General features: G+C 35.5%; 2 protein-coding genes across 3 annotated transcripts; both read right to left on the bottom strand.

Annotated features, from left to right (window-relative positions):
- Window positions 1-1,611: 1,611 nt before the first annotated feature.
- Window positions 1,612-4,676, bottom strand: LOC137822168 (laccase-4). Its single transcript, XM_090294329.1, is given in 3 exon segments — window positions 1,612-3,426; window positions 3,639-3,818; window positions 4,402-4,676. Coding segments are annotated over 2 exon segments (1,071 nt in total). The 5' UTR covers window positions 3,787-3,818; window positions 4,402-4,676; the 3' UTR covers window positions 1,612-2,503.
- An 18,823-nt stretch (window positions 4,677-23,499) lies between these two features.
- Window positions 23,500-27,175, bottom strand: LOC137825775 (chloroplast envelope quinone oxidoreductase homolog). Of its 2 annotated transcripts, none has more exons than XM_090294501.1 (4): window positions 26,957-27,175; window positions 25,484-25,625; window positions 24,821-24,912; window positions 23,500-24,445 (listed from the first exon to the last, which is right to left on the bottom strand). In XM_090294501.1, exons 1-4 carry the CDS (start codon window positions 27,164-27,166, stop codon window positions 24,374-24,376), a joined length of 516 nt encoding a protein of 171 aa, XP_090150627.1. In that variant the 5' UTR covers window positions 27,167-27,175; the 3' UTR covers window positions 23,500-24,373. The 2 variants fall into 2 exon arrangements, with proteins under 2 accessions (XP_090150627.1, XP_068487655.2); XM_068631554.2 differs by having other exon boundaries at window positions 23,500-24,373; window positions 26,957-27,027.
- Between the last annotated feature and the right edge of the window lie 459 nt (window positions 27,176-27,634).

Raw genomic sequence — 27,634 nt, forward strand, 5'->3', positions numbered from 1 at the left:
GTTGCACACTAGTGTGTGACCTAATAACACTTTTGTTCAATGGAACATTACTGAGTCCGTTAATGTGGCTGAAGGGCATTTTGGTCCAACAATGAGAATTTTTGTAATTTTAAGGTTTATTGTGAGCGGAAAATGAATGCTTTGCTTGGCAAAGAGAGACAAGAAGAAGCACATACGAAAAAAGACACAAAAAGCAAAGACACAATGTTTTGAAGTAGTGTCAAACAACGAAGAACGACAGTGATAAGATTTACAGTTACCAAATTTGGTTTAATGTTCTCATTTAATCTGCACGAAAACCTCCAATTTATTCCATTAATAACATCAATAAAGTTAGTAGCCCCACAATAGTTATTCATTATTTACACTATAAACATAATTCTTTGCTTATCATGTGTATTATTGTATTTTTTCACAGTGCATTATATGACTATAAATTAATGTGTTGCCATAATTAAATGTGTTCAACACTTTATACAAAGGTCAGTTCATCATACGTTAAAATTTTTACAGTGGTTCATATACTTCTTCATATTTAAGTTATTTTATATTCTTCTTGGTTTTATTTATTTGCTAAACACTTAAAACAATGCTGACTTGTTCTTTTAACAGGTTGTACACCAATTAACATTTATATAGAGTTCTTACAAGTTTAATATTGTTTATTTTGTCCTTATGCCATCTTATTATGGATTATAATTTTCCCATTTTCTCTGTTATTGCTGATGTGCCATCTTATTATGGATTATAATTTTCCCATTTTCTCTGTTATTGTTGATGTGTTGATATAATTTTATATGCTTGACATAAAATACATGTTTCGATTCAGAAACACACATTATTGTTGATCATGATTTGCATTTTTCTTTTTTCTTCTATATATATTGTTTTTTATACATTAAACTGCATTATAGTTACTTTGATGATGTTTAGATTGCTACTTCATACCAATACATGGAGTTGATTCAAAATAATTCAATTGTGTATATAGGGAACAATATAACTTATTGTAGTTGGAATCCGACAGCAAAGCTTCAATTTTAAATTTTGTTTATATAACAATAATTCATTTGTAGTTGAATGGTCTATTTATATTGTATTTGTACTATATTTGCATTTGTATTTATATTGCAGGCATATTGTATACAGTCATGTACTTTTTGGTTGTCCAAATTGTTATTAAATCTTTATAATATAATGTTGTTTACAAATTTGTGGTTCTAAATTTTAGTAATCAATTTTTACAATTTTCAAATGTCTGATGTATAATATTTTAATGGAATATGCAATTAAATTTTGGAATTGAATTTGAAATAACTATTCGAGTTGTCCATAACTAAATAATACAAACAATCTAATTCTAAATCGATAAATACAATGAAGTTAAAATCTAATCACCAAAAACCATAAATCATTAAATAATCTAATGATACTATGTTACATCGCAACATTCAGATCTTTATATTACTCATCTATTAGTAAATACTTCATAACAAATATATACTACTATCAACCTGGATAAAATCATAAACAAGAGACTACTATAAAATTCCTGTTTTGATTAATATATTTTGTTCAACTATATGTTCCATGTTTTTGTATAGTTGCTATTCTCAATGGACTTAAAACACTACAAGAAAATCTTAATTTAGCTACAAAGAAATATTGAAGGCCATAAGTGGACACTAAATAGTGTCCATTAAACCTTCACTAAACCTTCATTATTAAAATAAATTAAATAAGGTGTGAGGAAAGCGTGAGTTATTCCCACGTAAACTTAAAAAAAATAAAAAATAAAAATAAAAATAATGGTTGTGTTGCTGAAATGGCAGCTACTAAAATTATAAAAATAATTAAAATTTAAATATTTGAAGGTTAAACCCACGCTAAAAGTTTTAAAATTAAATTTAAATAATAAGAAATTTAAGCCCTCGCAAATTACATACAAATAATTAATTTTAATTTTTCTTTCATTTTTCAATTCTGAAGAATTCTCTCCTACTCACTTCACTCCACTTTTCCTCATGAGGCATCAACAACATTCTCACATCAGCAACATCGTGTGACGACAGAGAGCACTCAAGCATTGCGACGATGGAGAGCATTCAAGCATTGCGACGGAGAGCATTCAAGCATTGTGCCCTACCGTGTTTTTGATTGTGCCCTAACACCGTAAGTTTCACATTTCCTTTCGTTTTCAATCCATCTCGACCTCTACAGTAGCTAATTCATGTTTCTCTATCAATGAAAGAAGGAGGCTCAAGGCTCCTTGTGGCGGATTGGGATTGCAGAGGAACAAGCCTCGCGGCCACGCTTTCGGCGTTGGCGAACCCTCATTTTTGCTGCCGCAACAGAGTTGTGCCTCGTTCTACTCTGAGTTTTCTCGCTTCGTTTCTATCTTGATTTTTTTCATTAGAGTGAGGAGCCATGGGTTTAGATTTGGCTTCCCCTGCTTATTTCTTCCACTGCTCATTTTCTCCATCGTGATTCAAAGTACACTATTCTATCGATTTTTAGTAGCAGTGATTTGAAGTTGGATAGCCTTAGATAACCATGAAAGGTTTGAATGAGTATAACTAGAGTTAAGTTTTCTTCTTATAGCTATAACAGCGTCTTCTGGATCACTAATACCTAGGTGGATGCTTAGGTAGTGGAATGGTTTTGAAAGGTAGTGGAAGAAGAAGCGTTGGGACATTTGAGTATCTTGCAAGACTAATTGAACTGTAGAATTGTAAGCAAGTCTATATAGCCTTGTTCCAGTCACGGTATTTAAATTGGATGGTTGTGTTCCTGTGAAGTTATAAAATACAGGAGGATTTCCAGGAAAATCATCTGTGAAAACTCCCTTAAGTTTGAAGAAATGTGCTTGGAGAAGAGAAATTTTAGGCATCACAAAGGTAACATTGTTGATATCTGCTACCACCCTGCTATTATTCACACAAGTAGCACAAGGGTTGATACCAAGACTAACAGTGAAGAGCAAGTTTATGTTAATCTTCAAAGGGACTCTGGCTGGATACTTTTTAGAGTTTAAGCTTCTGAGAGAGTCAGTGAAACTGGTAGCAAGAATGGTGGAATTTTTGGGAGGCATGGAAGTGAGGGTGGTGAGGCTGGAACTAAGGGTGCCTGAATAGTGTAATGTGGCAGTGGCAGTCTTGTTGTCTACTGCAATAGGAGCATCCATGAAAGGAGAGGCTGCAACCAAGTATTTTCCAGCTGCATGTTTGGTTGTTAGAAGCACGTTTGTGGTCTAGCCGGGTGTTATGACAATGGTATCAGTTTTGAATGGTTTTGTGTAGACTGCATCAACTTCAACAATAGTGAGTTCATGACCAGCAATTTTAAAGAAAAGCTCTTCATTGAGTGCAACATTGATGATTCTTAGCAAGTAGGTGTTTCCTGGTTGAACATTCAACTTAAATCCTTCTGCACACCAAAGAAAGTTTTTTTGTTTTCAAACATTCTTCTTACAAATATTTGAAGACCAAAAATAAAGAGAAATAATATGTGACTTTTGAGTTTGCCATTTTTTTCCTTTGGCTTTAGGTATTGAGTAGAACTTGTTAATTGCAATTTTTTAGTCACATTGGCTTGGTCTAATCACACCAAAAGGCTAGAGTTTAGTAATCTGACTTTACCTTGTGAAGCACAGCCTTGGACAGGTCCAGGATGACCATTGATTGTGTGAGCATCAGAGACATTAGGTGCCAAACCAGATTTCAAAGCTTCATTTATTACAGCCTCAGTATCTGATTTCCACCATTCACCACATTGAGTTCTTGTCATTTAGGTGTGAATCTCTTGAGAAACTCTTTTATCTGTTATCATCAATGAATGTATTTAGCGGAATGTCTGTAGTGTGTTCCGTAGTTTATGTATGCATTAAGGCCACCTTATAACAACTGGCTATGTTTACTTAAGGTCCTCTTAATAGAAACTACTTTTAAGCACTATAGTCTATAGCACTATTTTTAATAATTCTTCTCTTTTCCTTCATTTATCTCTCTTTTTTTACAATAATGTTCACAATTGATGGTTGAGCTTTATGATGTTATAATTTTAGTTGTATTTGGATGAAGCCCCAACATCATTCTCAACATCTTAGAAACTACTATGGTCTGTGTTGAGCTTTTTGGCTGCAGGAAGTGGTAGCTGCTTACTAGTATCAAATATCAGTAAGTTGACTTTTACTTAAATATATATTCTTGAAAGAGATGGTGGCAAGGCAACTACTCCTAGTTCAAGATCTTTAATTATGAATTTCAGTTCATTGTCTTTTGTTATGCTTCAATATCATTTGATATTTTTAGTATTAAAAGAAAATCAAGTTGAAGTGTTGAATAGGAGAAAACAAGAAATATAACTAATATATAGATATTAAACTCAGTCACAGTTGGATACCCTGTTCCTTGAGACGCCTCTCTATCCTCTTAGGTCTCAGCCACATCTAGTTGAGTGCATTCCAAAACCACCATATCAGCACCGTAGCAATCAAACTAACGATACCACATGTATCTGTGCGACTAAGTGTGTCTGGAATCATGGTCACACCAGCTCTTGCTAATTCAGAGATGATATTCCTAATACTCTCATGGTCACACCAGCTCTGTTCGACTAAGTGTGTCTGTGCCTAGGCCAGAGATAGAAAAGAACGTAATAGCTGAGATGCAGCTAGCTAGCTATCTCACACTCATCAATCCCGCTTCCATTATAACAATATAATGGAAAACATAGAAGGCGTCCCACGAGTACCACGCATGTTATAATATAATAATGAAAAGACGGGTGAACACAACTTATAACATTAATATAGTTTTCCTATGAAAACGAGGACACCCTTCCTTATTAAAAAACACAAAAGTATGGTAGCATGACATCCTCACATAGAGCGTGACATAAATGGCTAATTACAATCTGGGTTTTCCTTCTGCAACCCGATAATTCCTAACTGTGCTTCCATAACTTTTAAAATACTCATTTTACCCTTGACATCATATTTGAAAGCTTGCCCTCCCCTGCTTATTTCTTCCACTGCTCATTTTCTCCATCGTGATTCAAAGTACAACTATTCTATCGATTTTTAGTAGCAGTGATTTGAAGTTGGATAGCCTTAGACAACCATGAAAGGTTTGAATGAGTATAACTAGCGTTAAGTTTTCTTCTTATAGCTATAAGAGTGTCTTCTGGATCACTAATATCTAGGTGGATGCTTAGGTAGTGGAATGGTTTTGAAAGGTAGTGGAAGAAGAAGCGTTGGGACATTTGAGTCTACATCTTAAGGTTCTCAACAACAAAAACTATAACAGACCCTAAACCCATTCATACAAATATCTACTCACAGACACTACTTTTCGAGGACGGCTTCCAACAAACCCACCCATCTCAGAATTGTAGTCTCTAGGCCATCGTGAATGTAGTTGTCTTTCATGTAAACCCATGGCAGGAATGGCAGCTCTAGAGTTATGAACATAAGGACCAACTCCTGGGATCTCAGGACCGTACAACATAGGATCATTTGGAGAAGGGGTATGAGGCGATCTGCTATTAACAAATGCAGCAGGTGACACTGATTCTATTCTTTTATTGTTGTAGCAACGTAAACAAGAGCAAGAAGGTGGGTGATGAAAAGCATTGCGAGCATATAAATCATATGAATCTGGACGAGTATCCGCATAGCGTGTATGAAAGTAGGGATGCATTGGTTTTTGTGGGAACTGGTGGGGTAAAGGATGTGAATCTCTCATCATTGAGGATACAAAAGGATCCCCATATCCAGGAGCATAATTTGGATTATGCATGGAAGGGTGAAAGTTGCGCATAGCCATTTCAGGAGCTGCTGTATAAGCATATGGATTATGATGATAATTGAAATAAGGTGGACCTGACATGTGTTTATTAGGGCCAAAGAATTGTCTTGAGGTCCTGTTCATGGCAGATGATCCATATCCATCGGGAAACCAAGTTTCAGGGCCACTATAAGGATCTGGAGGAACCATTTTTCCATCAGTAAGAACCTTTTCTTTGGGGTTACTAACCATGTCATAATTTGGTTCCATGCAATGCAGTTATGACATGCAACAGATGTTAGGTAGGATAGATGTGAGTATCCTTGAAGCTTGAATACTGGCAGGAGATCCTTGAAGCTCTAGGTTCTTGTATTCACACATATTTTTGTCTTTAACTGGGACTGGCTATTTGAATTTCTCTGGTTTTTGAATTCCTTCAATTCATTAATTCATCTTATCATTAATTCATCTTTCTTAGATTCTTTATCTTTATTACCAATATCCATTTGAATTTAAATGTAGTTCTTAATTTAGATAACAGTGAAATGTATGCTATAACTAATTAAACTTAATTCTTATTATCCTTTATAACATCTCATAGAAAGACACCAAATAATACAAACATCTTCTTTTGTTTTTTAGTTTTTAACTTATAAAAAAAAAATTAATATTTAATATTTAAAATCTAAACTTTTATTTAAAAATGGAGTTTAATAGCTGCTGTTTCTTTTAGTTTTTAATTTATCAATTTATTGATGTTTTTTTTCTTTTTAATGCTATTGCAAAAATAAAAATTAATATTTAATATTTAAAATCTAAACTTTTATTTAAAAGTGGAGTTCAATAGCTTCCAAAAATAGTGCATACAAAAAAAAAATTATGTGTCCACATATCCAAGGTTAAGCCCGTTCTAATTTCATTGTCACTTTACCAAGGTCAAACCCTCGCTTTATTCTAATTTTATTGTGCCCCTATCCAAGGCTAAGCCCAAGCTTTATTTTTAATTTTATTGTCCCCTTATCCAAGGCTAAGCCCACGCTAATTTTATTGTCCCCCTAGCTAAGCCTAAGCCCTCACTTTCTGCCCAAGGCTAAGCCCCCACTTAAGTTAACATTTGTAATTTTTTGTGTTGGCAACTTGTAGGCAAAACCCACGCAAGCCAACTTATTGCGACGCCACCACCCGACATTTTTTTTTGCCACGGGGATATTAGCTTCAAAGTTGTGTGAAGGCAAAGCCCACGTTAATTGCATCTTTGCGTGGGCTTTTTGTGATTAGTGTCCGCCTTTGGTCCAATCTAATAAAAAAAAAATTTAGTGAAATGAAACACATCGAAAATGCAAAATCTTTTCTAATAAAAAACACAATCAACAACTGTAGAATGAATGATTTTTGTTCAGAAATAAATTATTTCATTTTTTATGCTTTCTGTCATACTTTTCTGAAATCAATGTTATATAAAAATACAATTTCATACAAGCTCACGTTTTGTTTAAGTACAACAAGAATTAGAAATGGTGTTGGTTTAAAAATCCAAGATGCAGTTATAATCAAAATACCACACAAAATTGATTTTATTCAAATTTCAAAATAAAACACATGTAAAACAATTTTTCTTGACATATTAATACATTGCTTTATTTTTTTATTTAATAGCATATTATTTAATTCTTCCTTTACTCACACACAAATTCCAAACAATTCACTCTTGGAAAACCAATGACTCTTCAACTGCTCACTCCTGAAATAGTCCACTCTTGGAAGCTGCATTTAATCTAATGCTTCAGTTGCAACACACAAATGCACCGTTTGAATATTTTCAGACCTCACATTTATTACACCACAATACTCCTAAAACAATAATTACGCTTCTATAATCAGTTAAGATTTTATATCCCTTTGTCTCTATTCCTCATTCCTCTGTCCATTCTCTACATTTGTATTCTCTGTGTATTATTTAATTCAGACAAAATGCTAAATGCACAAACAAACGTAAAACACGACCAAAAGGGCTTATTTGCGTGCATGAGTTTTGAACATCAGGTATTTGATTTTTGGTTTTCTCATTCGTTATTTTTTTACTATCAACAACTTTAGATTATTTTTTACCTTTATGCAATACTTTTCAAGAAATTCGCCAATGTAAACTGTGTATTCGCTATCCAGTTTTGACGAGAGCTTACTCACAAATAGATCTTAGAAGATCATAGAGGGAATGTACATCAAGTCATGAATAATATAGACCATTTGAAACCACGGATTACCAATGCATGGTCCGACTTTCCAAATATTTTATGTCTCAAAAGAAACCACCAGATTCTTTTATGATACTTGGGGAACTCTTCTTTTTCTATAACTGTATTTAAAGGACAGTTAGGACAACCTGCACTCTTAGAGTTTGTAGATCGTCTCATGAGGAAAGCACCTGCTTTTGATGGTCCATACCGTCATTTTAAAATAACCCTAACTCCATATAATTGTGAATTGAGTCATCTGGTAATATTTACTTTACTCTTTTTATTTAAGATTTTGTTTTTATAGGCAGTCTCAATTACGTTAATATTACCTTATAAGATTTGTCTCCTCCATATTTGCGTTTTATATACGCAGCTGAAATTCTAATTTTATTAACCTTCATGGTCATCTCAAATTTGGAAAGTGCAAAATAGTAAAAGAAAATGAACCAAAATAAATCAACAAATCTTGGAACGGGATGAAATTTTTTTTGTATGTCGAATGACTTCAAAGAAGGAGACAAGATTATTTTTGAAGTACATGTTAACACACCAAATAATGAAATTTGAGTTATTCGCCTTTTAGGATGAATGCTTTTTTTACATAACTGTTTAGGAAGAAGAATTGTGAGAGATTTCAACCTAAAAAGAGGTATCCTTCTAGATTGAATTAATTCAGTTATGCTAATTACGCTTATTTTGGTTGTGGTAAGCCAAGGCATATAAAGATTGATTTTCCAAACAATCAAAACAAGGATAAGGCAATGAGCAGAAAAACAGAAAAAAGTAGAGGCAAAAGAGCTTATTCGGAAGACAATGACAACATGTCTTCATCAAGTGACACATCAACAGAGAGTGAAGAAGTAAATCTTTGTTTCATGGTCAACAATGAGGGATCAAGCAATGATTCTGTGAGTATATGCTCTACTGATTCAGAAAGTTATGATCAATTGTTGATTGCATTTAAGGAAACACATTAGGAAGTTAATAGACTTGCTATCATATGCAACAAGCTAAAAAGTGCAAATAATCTTCTTGAACCTAAAGTTAAGTCTTTAGGAAAAAAGTTGCATGATGCTAAAACAAAACTGGTTAATCTTGAATTAATGTATTTACATGCTTCAATTAAAAGTTGTGAAAATTACGAAGATTTAGAAAAGAAAGTAGAATATCTTTTGAAAATCTTATCTAAGTTTACAATGGGAATAACAAATCTTGAAATTGTTTTAGGTTTTCAAAATGTTGTATTCAGTAAAAATGAGTTAGGGTATACATCTAGTATAAAGAACAATGTTAAGAAATTATCCAACTTCTTTGTTCCTGCTAAAACAAAATATTCTTCTTTCAATAATGTTAAACAAGTGCATTCGATTTCTTGTTTTTATTGCATGAAGAATGGTCATTGATAACCTTGGGTAATGAAAAAGATAAAGAAGAAGAATACCTTTGAGGTTCAACTTGAGGCATAGCACGAGTCAACATGATTGATTTAGTGGATAAAGTGGTGTGACTCGGTTTAGTACTTACTTCTTTTGCTTTCTCATTTTCTCTTTTAGTTTTCATTTTTATTTGGTCCTCATGAACCTCTTTGGGAGAGAGGGGTTTTAAGATAACCTTGCGCCCTTGAAAGGAAAAAGACATTGTATTGGATAGGTCATCATGTAAAACATGTCTATCATATTGCCAAGGCCTTCCTAAAAGAAGATGAGTTATTTCCATGGGCACAACATCACATAAAACCTCATCTTTATACTTGCTTATTGCAAAGTTAATGAGGACTTGTTTGTTAACCATGATTTCACCTTCCGGTACTTAACCATTGCAATTTATAAGGCTTGGTATGAGAGATAGTGGGTAAGGCTAACTTCTCCACAACTCTTGTACTAGCCACATTAGTGCAACTACCCCCATCAATAATCAAGGAACCTAACTTGTTGTTGATAAGACAGCGGGTGTGAAAAATATTTTCTCTTTGGGTATCATCCAAAGATTTTGGAATTGTTCCCAACATTCGCCTTATCATCAATAAGTCACCTTCACAAGGACTTTCGCTTTCAATCACACTTGATGGCTTAGAAGGTGAAGAATGCCTAGATGAATTGGAATCATGCTCACTAACTACTACCCCATTATGCACAAACATATTCCTTTTAGAAGGGCAATTAGAAGCTAAGTGACCATATCCCAAACATTTAAAACATTTCTTACTAGACGATTTGATTGGTGATATATGAGTAGAAGTAGAAGGCTTAGACTCTTTAGGGTTGAAAGAAGAATCTTTAGAAGGAAGGTTTGAAAAAGTTTTTTTTATTTTTCCAAGAATTGTTGTAGTAGCCATCATTGGGAGAAGTTTTAAAAGTATTTTTCTTTGCAAGTTGGGATTCAACCTTCATTGCAAGGTGAACCAAAGATCCCAAAGATGAATACTCTTGAAGTTCAACAATATCTTGAATATCCCTTCTTAGACCACTCACAAACCTAGCTATCATAGCTTCCTCACTTTCTTTCATGTTTACTTTAAGTAAAAGCGTTTCTAACTCCTTAAAATAAGCATCCACACTTAGCGTGCCTTGTTGAAACTGTTGGAGCTTCAACATTAGGTCTTTCCTAAAGTGTGGTGGCACGAATCTAAGGCGCATATACTCTATCAAATCGTTCCAAGAGACCACGGGAGGTCTCTTGTTATAGCAAATGTCTGTTGCAATACCATGCCACCATTTCATGGCATAATCTACAAATTCTAAAGAGGCTATTTTCACCTTTTGGTCCTCATCAACCTCATAGGCTTTAAAAATTTGTTCACATTTAGCCTCCCACTATAAATACAAATTAGGATCACTATCACCACTAGGTACATTTACAAAAGGAACTTGAGGCTTTGCTTCTTGGTGATGTCCTTGTTCACTGTGGTGGCTTTCTCCATGTGAATGATGATGATGCCTCCTTCTTCTATAATCCTCTCCATGGCCGTGAGCATTGGAAGAATCTTTGGAAGAATGCCGAGAAGAATGATGTTTGCCATGAATGGAATGTGAAGATATTTGTTGCTTCAATTCAACTTTTGCTAATCTTTCTTCCAATCTTTTCATAGCTTCATCTTTGAAAGCAATGGCTTGTTTTGCTTCTTTTAACTCATTAAGAACATAAGCCTTATGAGTAGAATGGGGCTTGGAAGATTCAGCACTTGAATATGTATCCATTAGAAAAGGAAAACAGCAAACACAAGAGCAACCAATTTTAAGAAAACAAGGTTAGCAAAAAGAACAATTATAAGAATGTGCTGAAAAGTAAAAATCACTCAAGTCACTCCAAGAAAGAATACTTCCCTCAACCAATCTGCTCTTGAGGCCTTAGTAACCTCAAATGAAATATGTCAAAGAAAAAATACTTTATCTCAAAGCCAAAGCACCACAAAACTTAAAGAACAATAAAAGACAAGCAACAAAAGGTGTAAACAAGAAAGGCTATAGCAAAAGGAATACAAGATATATGAAAAACACAAAGAATAGTGAAGAAAAGACAAGCAAGAAAAATAAGGTACTCAATTAAAGGATGGCACACAAAAGAATCCTAAAGAAGAGCACTAGAATAGATGAAGAAAACAAAAACAGAACTACTGGAAAATATTTTTGTGCAAACGTGCGTGACTTCACAGATTTATTTGGAATTGTATAAAGCGAACTGGATTATGAAATTGAAACCAAAGAAAGTTCAAGATCTTATCTCAACAATGGCACTAGAATTACACAAAAACAGTAAACCAATCAATTGTGATAAATTTTGCAAAATCACTGCCAGATTACCGTATTTTTTTTCGGCAGAATTACACACTGATCATATTTCATTTATCATTTTTTTTGTACTTGGAATTTTGATGTACTTATTTTTTCTACCTTTTTATAACACTTTGAAGAACTCAAATCCAGAATTTCAGAAATTTCCAGTAAGCAAATAAATTGCAATAAATCGAAACAGTCAGCACATTTTCAAGAAAACAGAGGAAACCTAACAGGAATGAAAAACAAAATTAAGAACTACAAAAGACATAATAGAAGTGATGTTTAAGAACTTGTATAGGTCTATTACACAAGTATGAACTCAATACTAAAAAGAAAATGCACCAAAGGATTAAGAAAACAAACACATAAATCTGTACTCAACACAAAATCAAGAAACCAAAATTATCAAGAAAAGGACCACATAGAATTGATAACATTTTTTGGAGAAACTTGACTTTGACAAAACTTATAAGGATTCAAAAATCAAAATGACACAAACACAATGTAATAACAACAAGAAAACAGCAAGAAATACCCAAAAGTAAACCTAAAACAGAAAGGTAACAATAAGAATGTAAAGTTCTTGAATTAAAAGTTCCAAAACAACTCAAACACAAACAAGAACAAACCTAAGACTCATGATACCACATGATATGATTCCAATAACATGATAGAGATATTTCAAGGACATGTTATGGATTCAACTTGAGTTGGAATATGATTAGGCACTTTTCTAGAATTGGATCAATATTCTTTCATTCAAGAACTCACCAAATCATAAGCAACCAAGCCAAACTCATATGGAAACCCATTTTATGTCAAAGGAACCGATTAGAACAAGCAAGAAAGCAAATGAACCGATTATAACTACCTAGGAATCAAATTAACCAAACAAAAACAAGATAGGAAGAAAATGAACCGATTAAAAACATCCTAAAAATCAAATGAACCGAACAAAAGTAAGAAAATATGCAAATGAACCGATTAAAATGACTAGAAATACCTAAGACATCTTTTAGAGTTTATTTGGGAATGGAAATGGATGAATAAGATGGAAAGGAGAAGAGAACTTATGTGGTTGGAGTCCTTGAGAGGAAAACGCCACTTGAAGGATGCAAAGCTTCAAGATGAGTGTAGATGCCGCCACTTGAGGTTCCAAGAGTGCTCTCAAGATAAGACTAGAATAAGAGAAGATACAAGTCTCTCAATCACTCACCAATTTCAAAATATCAAATTTGTATTAGAAAGACTCAAGCCCTCCTTTTATAGGAGAAGAACCGGTCATGAATGTACAAGAAGCTTACAAAGGAAGCTATCTAAGGTTACCTTGCAACTCTTCCACTTCTAGCGCCTAAAGTGGAGAATAGAAGGGATACCTTCTAGATTTTTCTAAAGCTAATATCTAAATATGCTTTACACAAGAGGTATCTTTAGGTTTCCCTCTTAGCACCTACCTAAACACTATTCTATATTATTTACAAATTTATACAAAAGAAACTATAAAGAGAGATATTAATTGAAGCCCATTTTTGAAAGCTTGTAGTATTCTTTTGGCTTTAGGCTTGGTCCTCTCTTTATTTTAATTCTTCTTTAATTTTTTAGAAGACTAGAAGGAAAAACTTCAAATGTTTGGGTGAATGACCTCTTCTTCCATTAGTAAAATCCTCTCTTGTTTGATCTCTATCAGTCATACATCTAGGACCTGCAGACATAGAAGTTATCTTGTTCCAAAAGGCTAAGAAAAATGATTACCTAAGGAAAGGTAATAATCTGTTTGGACCTGATGTGAGTTGATTTTAGGATTCCACGTTTATTGGGTTACTCTTTTGTTTATGAGTTTTGGGATTAGCAATTGTGGTGGTAAGATCAAAGAATATTGTCATTAGACACGAACTTAACCAAGTGGTTAAGTAACTGTGAAGGTTCTCTTCTAGAGAGCAAACGAAAAAACACAATTATATGGTGATGATTATGATGATGATGAGTTGTGGAATTTAAGAAGAAAAAGATAAAGAACAATATAGACCGAATAAAAAAAGAAGATAACAAGACATAAGATGAAGGATGATGGCGCAATGAAGAAAAGGAAAAAAGAGAAAAGATAAAAGAGCTTAGGTGAAATGAATGGGATGATTACGCCACTTGGAAGGTGAGGGAATTCCAAGATGAGTGGTGAGGAGCCGCCACTTGAGGTGCAATACTCTCAAGATAAGAACCAAGAACAATTTAGGGGAAAAAGCTCACTAGTCACTCAAGCAGAGTTTCTCTTCATATTTCAAATTCAAGTGTGATTTACAAGAAGGGAGGCACGTTATTTATAGAGATAAGTGCCTTGGAGAGGAAGAGAGGAAGGGTAAGGGTGTAATTGACTACAAACTTCTATAAACTAGGTCAAATGTAAGCACATGGGGGAGTCTTCTAGAATCTAGGTCAAAGGTGAACACATGGGTGTGTTTCTAGAAGCCAGGTTAAGATGGGATTTGGCACAAGCCCAATTTATACTAAGTACACCCTAATCTAGCTTATTCTTCTATTTGAACCCCTAAAGTGAGTCCAATTTATTTAGTTAAACTTGTCTTGTAAAAAGAATAGAAGGAAGAACAATTGATATTCTGGTCCATGTCTGGTTCTTCTTCTACTCAGGCTCTTTTGAGGTTTGGTGGGGTCTTGTCTTGTATGATGAGATGACTGCCCTAGGTGTCCTTGGTCCTCTGCTTGTCGAGTTGGGTTGTATCAGATCCAAGACTAAGGGTCCCATATGTATTGAAGTGAACCATTGTTCACTTTAAGAGATGATTTCACAACTTCAGTTTATTCTTCCTCAAGGTCCACTTCAAAATAATTCAAGAATTTAGAAATCAATACAGCATATGGATAATGATAGTCACTTAACCTCATTGATTTCTGCATGTGTTCCTTGATGATGTGGATCAATTGATCTTGACTTTGTTCATAATGCAATACATGTAGACAAGATGATATGATTCCAATAACATGATAAAGATATGATATGGACATGTTATGGATTCAACAAGAGTTGGAATATTGTACCGTCCCATCCCCGGGCGTTGACCAAAAGTCAAAGTCAACATGTGGTAGGACCCCTCGTGGGACCCAAGGAAGAAAGTCAACAGATTGACCGCCTGAGGCATCGCCGGGTTAGTGCGTCGCCAATAGAGGGCGTCTCCTTGACAAGGCGTCGCCAGGTTAAGGCATCGCCAAGTAACAGCGTCGCTAGGTTAAGGCATCGCCAAGTAACGGCGTCGCCGGGTTAAGGCATCGCCAAGACAAAACACCAAGCTGAGACATCGTAAGGGGACTTCGGGCCTCGATAGTCTAGAACAGTAACAAAGAGAAGAGAAAGATGGCCTCAGGGCCATAAGTTCTAGTACCAGTAGGGGGTAACCTGACTCGTGAAGTACCCACGCCACTGCTGGGAGACCCTGGGACAGATACGACCCGTGAGAGGGCCACAACCAGGGGAGAACCACGTGCATGGTACGAGAGAAAGGTAGATACACCCCCAGGGCGAGTGACTCGAGCCTGGGGCGCATGAGTTGGCACCCAGAAAGTCACCCCACGCGCCAGATGCACTTCAAGGAAGGAGCACTCGCACAACGGATTAACCCTAAGTTGGGTTACGGCACTGCGAGGCCCTCCGCACAGAATAACGATCAAGTCAGGAGGGCACGTGGCAATGCACACGTGCTCATTAAAGGTTTCAGTGAAAGTTTGCCAAGGTACGCGTTAACTTAGCTTACGTATCAAATGTTTCAAGGCACATTTTTATACGCTTTCAATGCGCTTGAATGCGTTTTAAACACGAGAGGCGTATAAAAAGGGACATTGGGCATTTGAAAAAGGGATCCAAGTTTTAACCTAATTCTCGCAGTTTTACACAGAGAAAACCCTAGTTGTTTTCGCTGCGCACCCACTGTGAGCACAAGGCAATTAGGGCAACTCAGTTTTAGTTATGCAACATAGTTTTCGACCACCTTCTCGCTAGCTGACTTGATCGTCGGAGTGCAAACGGCCGCGAGGGCGCCCCTTTGTTCACTTCTTTTCAGGTATCGCAGACGGAGCATAACGAAGGTGCCCTAGCTCGCGAGGACAAGCCACACACAAAGACGATCCCGGTCAACCGGCCGGAACATTTGGCGCCCACCGTGGGGCCGATATAAAACATCAGTCCCACTACACGAGTTTTTCAGTGCCAGTTCTCAAAGCCTAGATAAGTTAAGAAGGTTTCCAGAAAAGCCATGAACACGAGGCCTGCACATTCTAGGAGTGAGGAGATGACCATGCAACAACTGGTGGGCATGATGCGAGGGCTGCAAGAGGCAATGGCAGCATCGAGAGCGGAGCAAGAACGCATGCAGGCGGATCTTACAGCATCTCAGGCAAGAAACGATGAGCTCCACCGCGCCAATGAGGAGTTACGTCGTGGCTGGCACGACGTAGACGAACCTGAGACTGCCTCCCCACCCAGAGAATTCACAAGACCATTCTCACAGGCGATCCTAGAGACAGCGATCCCCAACACGTTCACAGATGATGTTGGTTGGCAGTTCTGATGCTGTAAGGTGCAAGCTCTTTATGAGCACTTTGACAGGGATGGCTATGGATTGGTTCATCAGCCTCCCAGAGGGACACATCACGTCTTTCGCGCAGCTCTCACGACTATTCAGAGAGCAGTATTTAGCCAACAGGGCCCCAGCCCCAGTTTCGTACGACCTTTTTGACGTGAAGCAATACCAAGGGGAAACCCTGAAAGAGTACATAAGCTGTTTCGGGGCACAAGTGGTGAATTTGTGTACCACTGACGAGCCCATGATCGTGTACGCATTCAGGAAAGGAGTGCGCCCTGGGTCTTTTATCAAGTCACTCAATCGCACCCGCCCCAAGACTTTCGCTGAAATAAGGCGTCGGGCAGTGGAACACATTGCCTCGGAAGGCGAAGCATACGAGAAGTGCATAACAGCTGCGCCTACGCGCCCCAGAGCACAGATGCGTGCGCAACTTCGAGACAAGGAAAGCTCAACCTAAGGGTCGATCAGAATTGTTCATTAAGAAGAAAGGGGATGACACAATTCTAGTACAAGTATATGTGGATGACATCATTTTTGGATCAAACAATGGAGAATTGTGTGAAACTTTTGTGTAAATCATGAAGAGTGAGTTTGAAATGTCAATGATGGGTGAGTTAAACTATTTTCTAGGCTTGCAGGTCAAACAACTCAAGGATGGCATTTTCTTGAATCAAGCCAAGTATTGCAAGGATCTGGTTAGAAAATTTGAAATGAACAAGTGCAAACCAATCAGCACACCCTTCTCAACTAGTTGTCACTTGGATCATGATGAAGTTGGAATTCCTGTTGATGAAACTAAATACAGAGGACTCATAGGATCACTACTGTATCTCACTGCCAGCGGGCCTGACATAATGTTTGCAGTGTGCATGTGTGCTCAGTTTCAATCTGCTCCTAAAGAATCACACTTCAATGCTGCCAAAAGGATTCTTAAATATTTATAAGGAACTAAAGAAGTTGGCTTGTGGTATCCAGGTAACATTTCATTGAGTTTAACTGGATATTCTGATTTAGACTTTGCAGGTTGCAAAATTGATAGGAAGAGCACCAGTGGTACCTGTCACTTGCTTGGATCAAGCTTGATCTCATGGCAATGCAAAAAAACAAGCATGTGTTGCTCTCTCCACTGCTGAAGCAGAGTACATTACAGCAGGGAGTTGCTGTGCTCAAACCATATGGCTAAAACAACAATTGAATGACTTTGGTATCTTACTTAACCATATACCTCTGTTGTGTGATAACACAAGTGCAAACAACTTAACCAAAAATCATGTCATGCATTCAAGAACAAAACACATTGAAATTAGGCATCACTTTTTAAGGGAACACATATCAAATGGAACATGTGAGATTAAGTTCATTGGTACAAATTTACAGCTTGCAGATTTGTTCACAAAATCATTGGCTAAGGATAGGTTTAATTTTCTGCTAAATGAATTGGGAATTATAAATGTCAATTGTGCCTCTCAGTAAAAATTAAATCTGTTTATTCGTAATTGAATGTGTTTATTTTTGGTACTGATATGCTTTGATGACTAGGAAAGAGAAATTCTGATCTTTGACTGACTTAGTGGGTATTAACCACTGTACCTTTGATGGTTTTGGTCATGGTTATGTAACCGATTTGATGGTTTGGGTGCTCAATTAAGGTGTGATATGTGTGCATCGTGACTCCAAATATTTGTTGCCTTTTTCAAAGATTCTCTGCACAATTTCAGAGCATAAAATCTTTGTGCATATCCATTCATAACTGCTCCATCAACTCATTCATTTTACAATATAAATCTGTGTGAAAAACTGCTACCCACATTGGTTGCCCATATTCGTTGCTCACTATTCAAAACACAAGAAAAATTATGGTTCAACCATGGCTTCCTCTTCAAGACAGAAAAAGAAAAACCAGGACAGGCAAAGCACCTTTCAAGGGGTTCTAGAAAGCTGGTGCGCTGGAGATGAAGAGGGTATCAATGCCTACATTCATGAGATCAGCAGAAAACAGATTAACATACCCAAGGTGCTGGATTTCAACTGGCTGAAATCTGAAAAATTGGCTGAAACAAGGTCTGCACTGAAGCACTAGAAACTGAAAAAGTTGTTGGAATTAACTGGTCACCAGTGAAGTTTGGAATTCAGTGGCTGAAATCAAATATTCTGGTCTAAAGGTTGGAAAAGGGAACACAAGTGGGATTCAGGAGTTCAACAAAACTCAGTATTACAGAAGCTGTATGAGGAACCCTGCCCAGAGCATAAGCAGATTCCATGCAGTAATCTGAATCTAACACCACGACTTGTTGCCTACATAATAGCATGGCAGCTCATCCCAAGAGGTACAAATCATGTTGTTCTACATGAAGAGGATTTAATCCTTTTAAACTGCATCATGAATCTGATCAAGGTTAACTGGGTGTATATCATCAATGAACATATGCTGAAATCCAAAAGATTAACTGATTATCGCTTTCCTTATGCTATACTTGTTTCAAAACTGATTGACTACTTTGGCATTGACACTTCTAATGAGAGAAATGAAACCATCAAAGCTGTAAGTGAGATTGATAACTCAACTCTCACAAAAATGGGGTTTCATAAAGTGGAGGATAGCTGGGTGATTCTCAAAGGCAAGGATCCTCAAGAAGAACATGGAGCCTCAAACCTCAATAATGAAGATGAAGATGAGGCTGTTCCCATGGAAGATGACATGGTTCAAGCTGCAGAACATTCATGCTATGTTATCCATCACTCCTATGGGCAAGAGCCATCTACAGATCATGCTGGAAGTCAAAGGATCAGTTTTCCATCTGTAGAAATCAGAGGAGATTCACCAGCTCCACAATCAGTGCATGAAGAAGCTGCTGCAACTCATCAGAATGTTATTGTTGCCTATCAAACCCCAGAGTACAGAGGTGAACCATTATCCATGTTTGAAAGGCAAGTTCTGTATCGCCTTTATGCCATGACAGCAGAACAAAGAGCATATTTTGAGACAACTCAAGCAAGGTTTCAGCACCTTGATGATCAAATTGAAGGAGTTCAGTTGCAGCTTGCAGAGTTATATTACAAAGATTAGGAGTATCTTGCTTTTCATGCTTTCCTTTCATCAGTTTATATTTCTGTAATGTTGAACAATTTCTATTTTCTGAACTAATTATGTTATCTTTCTGTTTTATCTTTCTCGATGCTTAAATGCTGTTTGATGAATCCAAAGGGGGAGAAAAATAGCTCACCATGCTAGGTGAAGCTAGGTGAAACAGGAAGTTACATTCTGCACCTTAAAACTGATTCACACGTTATGCAATGTTTCAATTTTCTGGTTTGGTATTTGGTGCAGTACAGGTTCTTAAAGCAACAGAGCTATGAGGTTTTGTCTCCATCAAACAGGGGGAGATTGTTGAAGATGGTTGTTGCCCCTTCAAGACATGTGTTTGATGAAGCCTTTTGTATAAATTTCATTTGTATTTGCTTTTGCTTTAAGAATGTCTTAGGTAGATTTTAGAGGTTGTTTAGAGTAGGCTTTTTGCTAGGTAACTCACCTCTTAACCCCTGACCATGTGATAAGAGAAAACACAAATTTTCTGAAACTGTTTTTCACATGTTTTGCAAAAACATCCTTACTGCATAAAAATAAATTTGTTCTTTTCTAAATGAATGGATTATTTTTTTAACTGATGCATTGACTAAGTCTTTCGAAAACTAGGTTTTGTGCATCAAGTATTTTGACTAAGTCTTCTCTCTTTCAAAACGACTGTGTTTCAATAGTTAAGTTTGTTTTGTTATCGTTTTGAAAAATAAATCTGTTCATTTGTAAATGAATGGATTCTTTTTAGTCTGGTGCCATGTGTATCTTAAAAGCTTTTTTCGTTTTATCCTTGCACTATAATGGTTGACTGAGTCTCCTTCCCATAACAGATTCTCTAACTGCTTTTAAAAATAAATCTGTTCATTTTATTTTCAATCTGTTCTTTTTATAACAGCTTTAACTGTTTTTTGAAAATCTGTTATAAGTTGTTTTTCTATAAAAAGGAAACTTGTTCCTGCGTTTAAGAGTGAATCATACAATTGAGAAAACAAGTTTTACAACAGAGAATTAAGGATTTACAGAAAATTAGCATGTGTTCTTGAAAGATTTTACAAATCAAAAGTGTGCTTGTTCTTAGTTGGCTCTAAGGCTTGGTTAGAGGTGCTACTACTGTGTGAGCAATCTATTCTACTGGTCTAAGGCAGATTTATGCATCCTCTATCAGGTGTATTCGTTTCATGTTCATTTTTTATAAAAGTGTGATTGTAAACTCTTCTTGATAGGATTTCTTGAAGAGTGTGTGTGCTGAAATAGTGTTTTTTAGCTAGTGTGCCTAGTTTCTTGTAGGGTTCAAGAACAGTGAGTGTGTAAGTGTGTTTGGTACGTTTTGTTTAGTGGATTTCACCTTGGATTAGGTGAGACTAGATGTAGCTCATTTGAGTGAACCAGTATAATTGTTGTGTGTTCATTTCTCTTCATCCCTGCACTCGAATTCTTGCTTATCTGTTAATTTGAAATTGAATTTGTTCAATTAAAAATAAATCTGTTCTTTCTGGGCTTGTTCATACAGTTCTTATTTTATGGAAAATCAGTTTGGTTCTGTGAAGAAGATATATAATCTGTTAAATACAACTGAAACAAACTTTTAAAAAGTCAATTCACCCCCTCTTGAACTTTGATACTATTGAACCCAACACTACTGAGCTATTAAAAGTTCAAGAAACAAAAAAAAGGATACTTTTATGCTCAGAAAGGTTAAGGCGCCATATATATCCAAACACATGAGAAAAAATTTGGCATGGTTTTTATTGACTGACCATTTGGTTGGTGAATAATGATGGAAAAGTAAGAATTAAAAAAAATCACAATCTAACATTAAACAAAAGCTAAACACAAACTCAACCTACACAAAAAAAAATGAAATCTATGTGAATTTTGACTTACAGAAACAAGTTACAGCATGCAAACCTGGTAAGAACATAATGAACTAGCCCAACTGGCGGTGGGTTTGATTCACCAATGGATGCAAAAGCTATTCTCTGTCACTTCACTGCTACGACTTTCGCAGTTAGGGTTGGATGTGAAATCTGTGTGCTCTCAAATGGGGAAGTTTCGATCTCAGATTTCGATTTCAGGATTTGGGCTTTGATTTCGCAACGAGGTTCATACATTGGATTTGGAAACTAATTAGTTCTAGGATTTCGCTTTTGGATTTGGGAACAAGGTTTAGAGCTTTAATTTGGGAAAGCTTAGATTTAGGAACGTAGTTTAGAAGTTTAGCTTGGGAACAAGGTTCAGAGGTGTGCTTTGTGTAGTATTTGGAAGGGAGCGTTGCGCCTTCGGAACCAGCATCACACAATGGTGGTGGAGTTGTGAGGAATAATAGGGTTTCAAAGGTTTTAGAAAACTTTGGAGGATGGAGGGTTTTGAAAAATTAAATGGGTTAGAGAACGTTGAAATTACATATGGATCCATGTAACGCTGACATTACATATGGATCTAAGGTTTAGGGTTTAGGGTTTCAATACTTAGATTAAATGACTAATAATGAGATGATATTTCCAAATATTTAAGAGGATTTAGAAAATTGTTGAGTTTATTAAATTTTATTCATGGGCTATGTAAAAAAGTAGGAGGGTTCTAATGTCGTTTTCTAATTGCTCAGGAAGTATGTATGAGATAAGGTCATGATTTTTATGAGCAGTGTGAAATTATAGTAGTTGAGCAGAGACATTGTTTGAGTGTGAGGCTATATCACGTGCATGATGGTTACATGGTAGGTTATGAAGTTGATATAGAAAAAAAAAAGAATAAAAATATATTATACAATTCTAAAAATACAAGAAAGGAATAAAAATATATTATACATTATCAGAAAAAGAAATAAAATGGATGTTATAGAACATGTACTATGCTCATATGAACCAAGGTTAAGATGGACTGAAAACTAAAACTAATGGTTAACCCGTTTATTCTTTTATGTTAAAACTTTTTTTTTTTTTAAACTATTAATTACATGTTGATTTCTTGTGTATTATTAATTTTAGATATTAAAAAAGATACAATAGTTTATTGAGCAAACTAGTCAGGGAGATAATATATCTAAAGAGATCATTAATAAATATTTGATACATTTTAATTTTATATGCGTATTACAGAGACATTTTAACGATCTTTGAGTGTTATATTATATACTAAACAAATGTTGAAGTATTGGAAGGGCTTAAATGTGTTACTTTAATTACCAATGTCAATTTCATATTGATATGCAGTCTTGACTATTTTTATGAATATTTACTTATTTTAATTAAACAAGGGTGACATCAATAAAATTATTTAAAAAATATCCATTGAAAAAAAAATTATGGTTTGTTGTAAAATATAAATTAGACTAAGTTGTAAAAAATTGTTAACTTGAAGTCATGCCGGACATCGTGATTTGACGGTCCTTAACACTAAAGATTTGCTTTATAAAATGACTATTAATATTATTAATGAAAATATGAATATTAATTATTTGAAAAATATTCAATTCAACATGACAATTTATAACATTTTTTTCACTAAAACATCTTAAGCAACAACCCTCCATTCATCCATCTTGGTTATAATTCATCTTCCACAAAATTAGGAAAATAATTTAGGTAGGAAAAGAAAAACAAAATATAAGGGAAGGAGATAATATTCACCAAAATCATCCACCTGTTTAGAGTTTGTAGAGTTTGTCCTAACAATTCTTTTAGACTCTTGATCAATTTGAATAACAAACTTATGGCCTAACGAATAATGCCTAAATTAAGCCAAAGCTTTGGTAATAACATAAGATTCTCTAGTATATGGAGACTACTTCTGCATTCGAGGAGATAATTTCTTTGAAAATAAATGCTATAGGATTAGGATTTTGACTCAACACATCTCCAATACCAAAGCCTAAAGCATCAATCTCCAATATGAATGGTTCAAGAAAATTAGGAACAGGGGCATTGGTCACAGCCTTTTTAAGAAGTAAGAAAGTTGCAGTAGCATCAGTAGTCCATAAAAAATATCCTTCTTCAACAAATCAGTCAAGGGAGCAAATATATAAGCATAATGTTTAACAACTATATGATCATATTTTATTATATATAGACAGTACGTAAGGTCACTTTTTCGAAATCATATGTTACAGTCTGTAGGACCAAACAAATTATATGTTACAATGATTCATGTCATACCAAAGTAAAACTGAAAGGTATTCCTGAATCAATCAACATAATGCAATGTACACTCTTATGCACATCTAGAACTCAATAATTATCTTCCCAGTAGCATGACCATCAATACTCTTGGCCCAAGCATCTTCAGCCTTGGTTAGAGAGTATTTGGAATCTACAACGGTTTTAAGCTTTCCTTCCCTGACTAAATCGATAAGATATTGAAGGTCCTCACCCTTGGGAAATAAAAACAATGGCACAAGTTGCTTTTTGGAGAAGGTAAGCTTCTTCAGAGCAAATGTCAACATTGAAGCAGAGCTTGGAGTTATGTCCACAACCTTTCCATTCAAGGTTAAGTTAGGCTCAAAGGTGGACCAAGGAAAGCCCACTGCACAATGAACCACAGCATCGTATTTCTTACCAGAGGGACTCTTCAAAGCAGCACCATCTGGGGTCTTATAGTCAATTACCTCATCAGCCCCTAAGCTTTTGACCAATTCAATGTTGCGAGCTCCACATGTTGCTGTCACGTGAGTGTTTCCTAGCTTTGCCAGTTGGATGGCATAGTGACCTACACCACCTGATGCAGCAGTAATCAAAATGTTCTTCCGTTCACCACTCCCATCAAGTTTGATCCCTATGGTTTTAGTGATTGCCTGGAGAGCTGTCAAACCTGCTACAGGTAAACCAGCAGATTCTGATGCTGAGTTTTCTGATGGTCTTGATGCAGTTATGCTTTCCTTAGCAACAGCATACTCAGCCAGTCCTCCGCCACTCTAGCATGATAAATTTGCATGATTTATAACACATGTCTTTTCTTTCATGAAGCTGCTTGACACTGGTAAATTCTATCATGCGTTATCAAATCAAATGCAGGAATCAGATACCTTCATTTAAAAAAAGGTATGCGTTTTTGTCTCCTGATTATTGTTTAATAAAGGACAGGTGAGTATAGATATAAATTGAAATAACTTCTGCAACAAGTCAAATGTTTTCTGTTACAAAAAAGTCAGAATTCTACTTGCACGGTATGATGATAAATAATTTTTGACAAACACCTCCCTCAAGTACTTGTGTAATAAAGAGGATGATCTAAGATTTCATGGGATATCTCTTTTTAAAGTCTTCAAAGTAGTTATCAACTGCTAGGAGAAATTAAACCCTAGTAGTATTCTTTTGAAATGGACAGGGGCTACAATATAATAATGCTTGTGATGACTTACGAAGGGGTTGACAAGGGCTACAACTTTGTCTCCAGGTTTGAACTTTTGTACACCCTTACCAACCTCTATGACCTCTCCTGTTATATCAGTACCTACATAATGTAGTAACTTCAACGTAATAATTGCATAAGGAGATAGAATACATGAGACAAAGTAAAACTGTAAATGATTTGGTAAGCTAAAGTTGTAAACCATATTTAATCATCGGAAGACTGAAATATCAAGTTCAACGTGTAATGTGTAATTAAAGAAAACCAGCTTCATGTGTTGTGCTATTGATTCCTCATCTTTGATATGAACAGTAATCACAAAATGATAGCTATCTAAATCTAAATAGATAATAAAGCCTACTAGTAGCACAAGTAAATGCTTCAATATAGCTGTCATACATTGGAATAACTAGTAATGGGCTATGAGATTGAAAGAAACAATTGGCATGTAATATAGTCAGTATTTAAGAGAACATAATATCATCAGATACAGTTCCTCATAAAAAGAGATAGATATTAATCAAATTCTTGTCAAAGATAGTTGCTAGAAAGTATCACTGTAAGGACTTGGCTTAGACTTCCTTAAGTGAGAACATGTCCAGCTTAAATCTAAAATACTAAAATGTATGATAAAGATGAATACCTAAACAAGAGAGAGGGAAAGGAGAGCTACCAGGTATATATGGGAACTTGCAGGGCAAAAGTGGCCACAACATGCCTTTCTGTACTTTCCAATCAAATGGATTTAGACTAGCTGCTTCCAACTTAATCAAAACCTCACCTTTACTGGGAGTCGGCAAGGGAACTTCAACATGCTGAAATAGATATAAAAAATTATGAAAAGCATTCTTAACCTAGCTAAACTTTTTTATGTTATTGGTTCTTTCTAAACACATAAATTCAAATATCATGCATTTCCTACATCATATTGAACTTTTTCTCAGGTAACAAAGCACATACTGATAAGTCCTTAGAAGGTAAGTTAAAGATAAATCCACAGGGAAAGAATCTAATGGCCGAGGGGCAAGGTGAAAGTGCCGGTGGAGATTTATCTGATTTGGTAGTTGATGTCATGTCAAAATTTTTTCCATATCCTCAATAAAAGATGATAGTTTACTAAAGAGAGGAAAAGGATACAAGTTCCTTTCCTTCCAAATAAGTCACCAAGAACATATTGCATTTGATGAATTAGTAGATATCAGAAAATGAATTTAAATCTAACTCATCCCATAAAATTGACTTTTTATAAGTAAGGATTGTCTCTGCTTATAAACTGTATATTGATCTTATCTTTAATCCATGTGAAATCGCGGAGAATAGAAACAGACGATAACATTCTTGTCCAAGGAACATCATATAATCTAGCAAATTTTGATGACCAAGTACGTAATCTCAGGAGAAACAATATTTTAGATGAAATCAGATTTTGGTTAGGAGAATATATTCTTATTAGATTTCATTGGACTCCATGTGTCATAGTTTGGTCCATGATTATGAAATTGTTCACCCTCTCACACACATCTACTCTGCTGTCTTTATAAGAATTATTACTCTTTGACTATCTAATAATTCACCTGAGTCATTATTCAGAGACACGCTCGGTACCAAACGCAAATTATGTCTCAATCTCAACAACTGGGAAATTGAAATTGATAGAGTGATGCTCTTATTATAAAGAGCTTAATAACAAACCAAACCAAATAACCAAATCCTCTTTTAACTATCTGCTATTAACACCACTCACATCCAGTAACACTAGAGTCAGAACTCACAATCACAAACCTTTTTTTCAAAACCTCCAGGAATATTAATCGAAACCAACCCGAATATCAAAGAAATAAGAGTAAATTACTAATACCCTACGAGGTTTCATCAAATTTACCTGACACCCCTCTCATTTTTATCGTTAAGTTAATTCCTTGATTGTTTAAAATATTACACTGACACCGACACCGACACCCCATGTTACCAAAAAAGCACAGTAGAGTGTACTGGTTGCTTTAAAAAAATGTAATCTATAATATCAAGAAACGTCAATGTCAATGGTGAGTGTTGTAATGTGCAACACTCAGTTTAAAACAAAAAAAAAGAAGTGTTCAAGCATTATGCAACAACATGGCAATCGGAGAGAGAGTTGAAAGAAAACCCTTAAGGCAGAAGGTCCTCCACCGTAGCTGTTGTACTGAAGCGCATGCATGAGCTTTCCCATATCCACAGTTGAGAAGAAGGAAGAAGGGTGTGGAGTGTGTAAGTGTGTAAGTGTGAAGTAGAAAGGAAAGAGGGAGTAGGAGAAAGGAAAAGAAATATGCAAAAGGGTAACGCGTGGATAGGAAAAAGACAAGTGGTCGCATCGCATCCATCGCCGTTCTTTTGCCTTGTCGCATAGGTTTTACCATGATTAAGGAAATTGCATTTGTAATTTAGTTTTTCCCAAATCTACTTTGTGTCTACCCAAGTGTCTCTCTTTCTCCTACGTTATCATTCCAATGTATATGGATTACTGCAAGCAACGATAGAGTCAGAAAATATTCTAGGGAAGATACAAAATCATCATCACATCATAGGTAAATTAATAAAACCAACCTCTACTATTAATAATTTGTTTAAAGCCGTTTGTTTCCAAAATAATGCAATTTAGTTTTGAATTTCTGAAAATGGACAAATAAAAAATTTATTTCTAAATTGGAGCAATCGTGTCTTAGAATTAGAGCTAATTTTCAAGAAATGGTATTACACGTTGGTAATTTCCAAAATTTTAAAAGAAATCATATTGCTGCAATACGATTTTCGTTTATCAGATTTTCTAAAAAAAAATTAGTTTCTA

The sequence above is a fragment of the Phaseolus vulgaris genome, chromosome 8, assembly GCF_051622355.1.
Source record: "Phaseolus vulgaris cultivar YP4 chromosome 8, ASM5162235v1, whole genome shotgun sequence".
In the NCBI taxonomy this organism is placed as follows: Eukaryota; Viridiplantae; Streptophyta; class Magnoliopsida; order Fabales; family Fabaceae; genus Phaseolus; species Phaseolus vulgaris.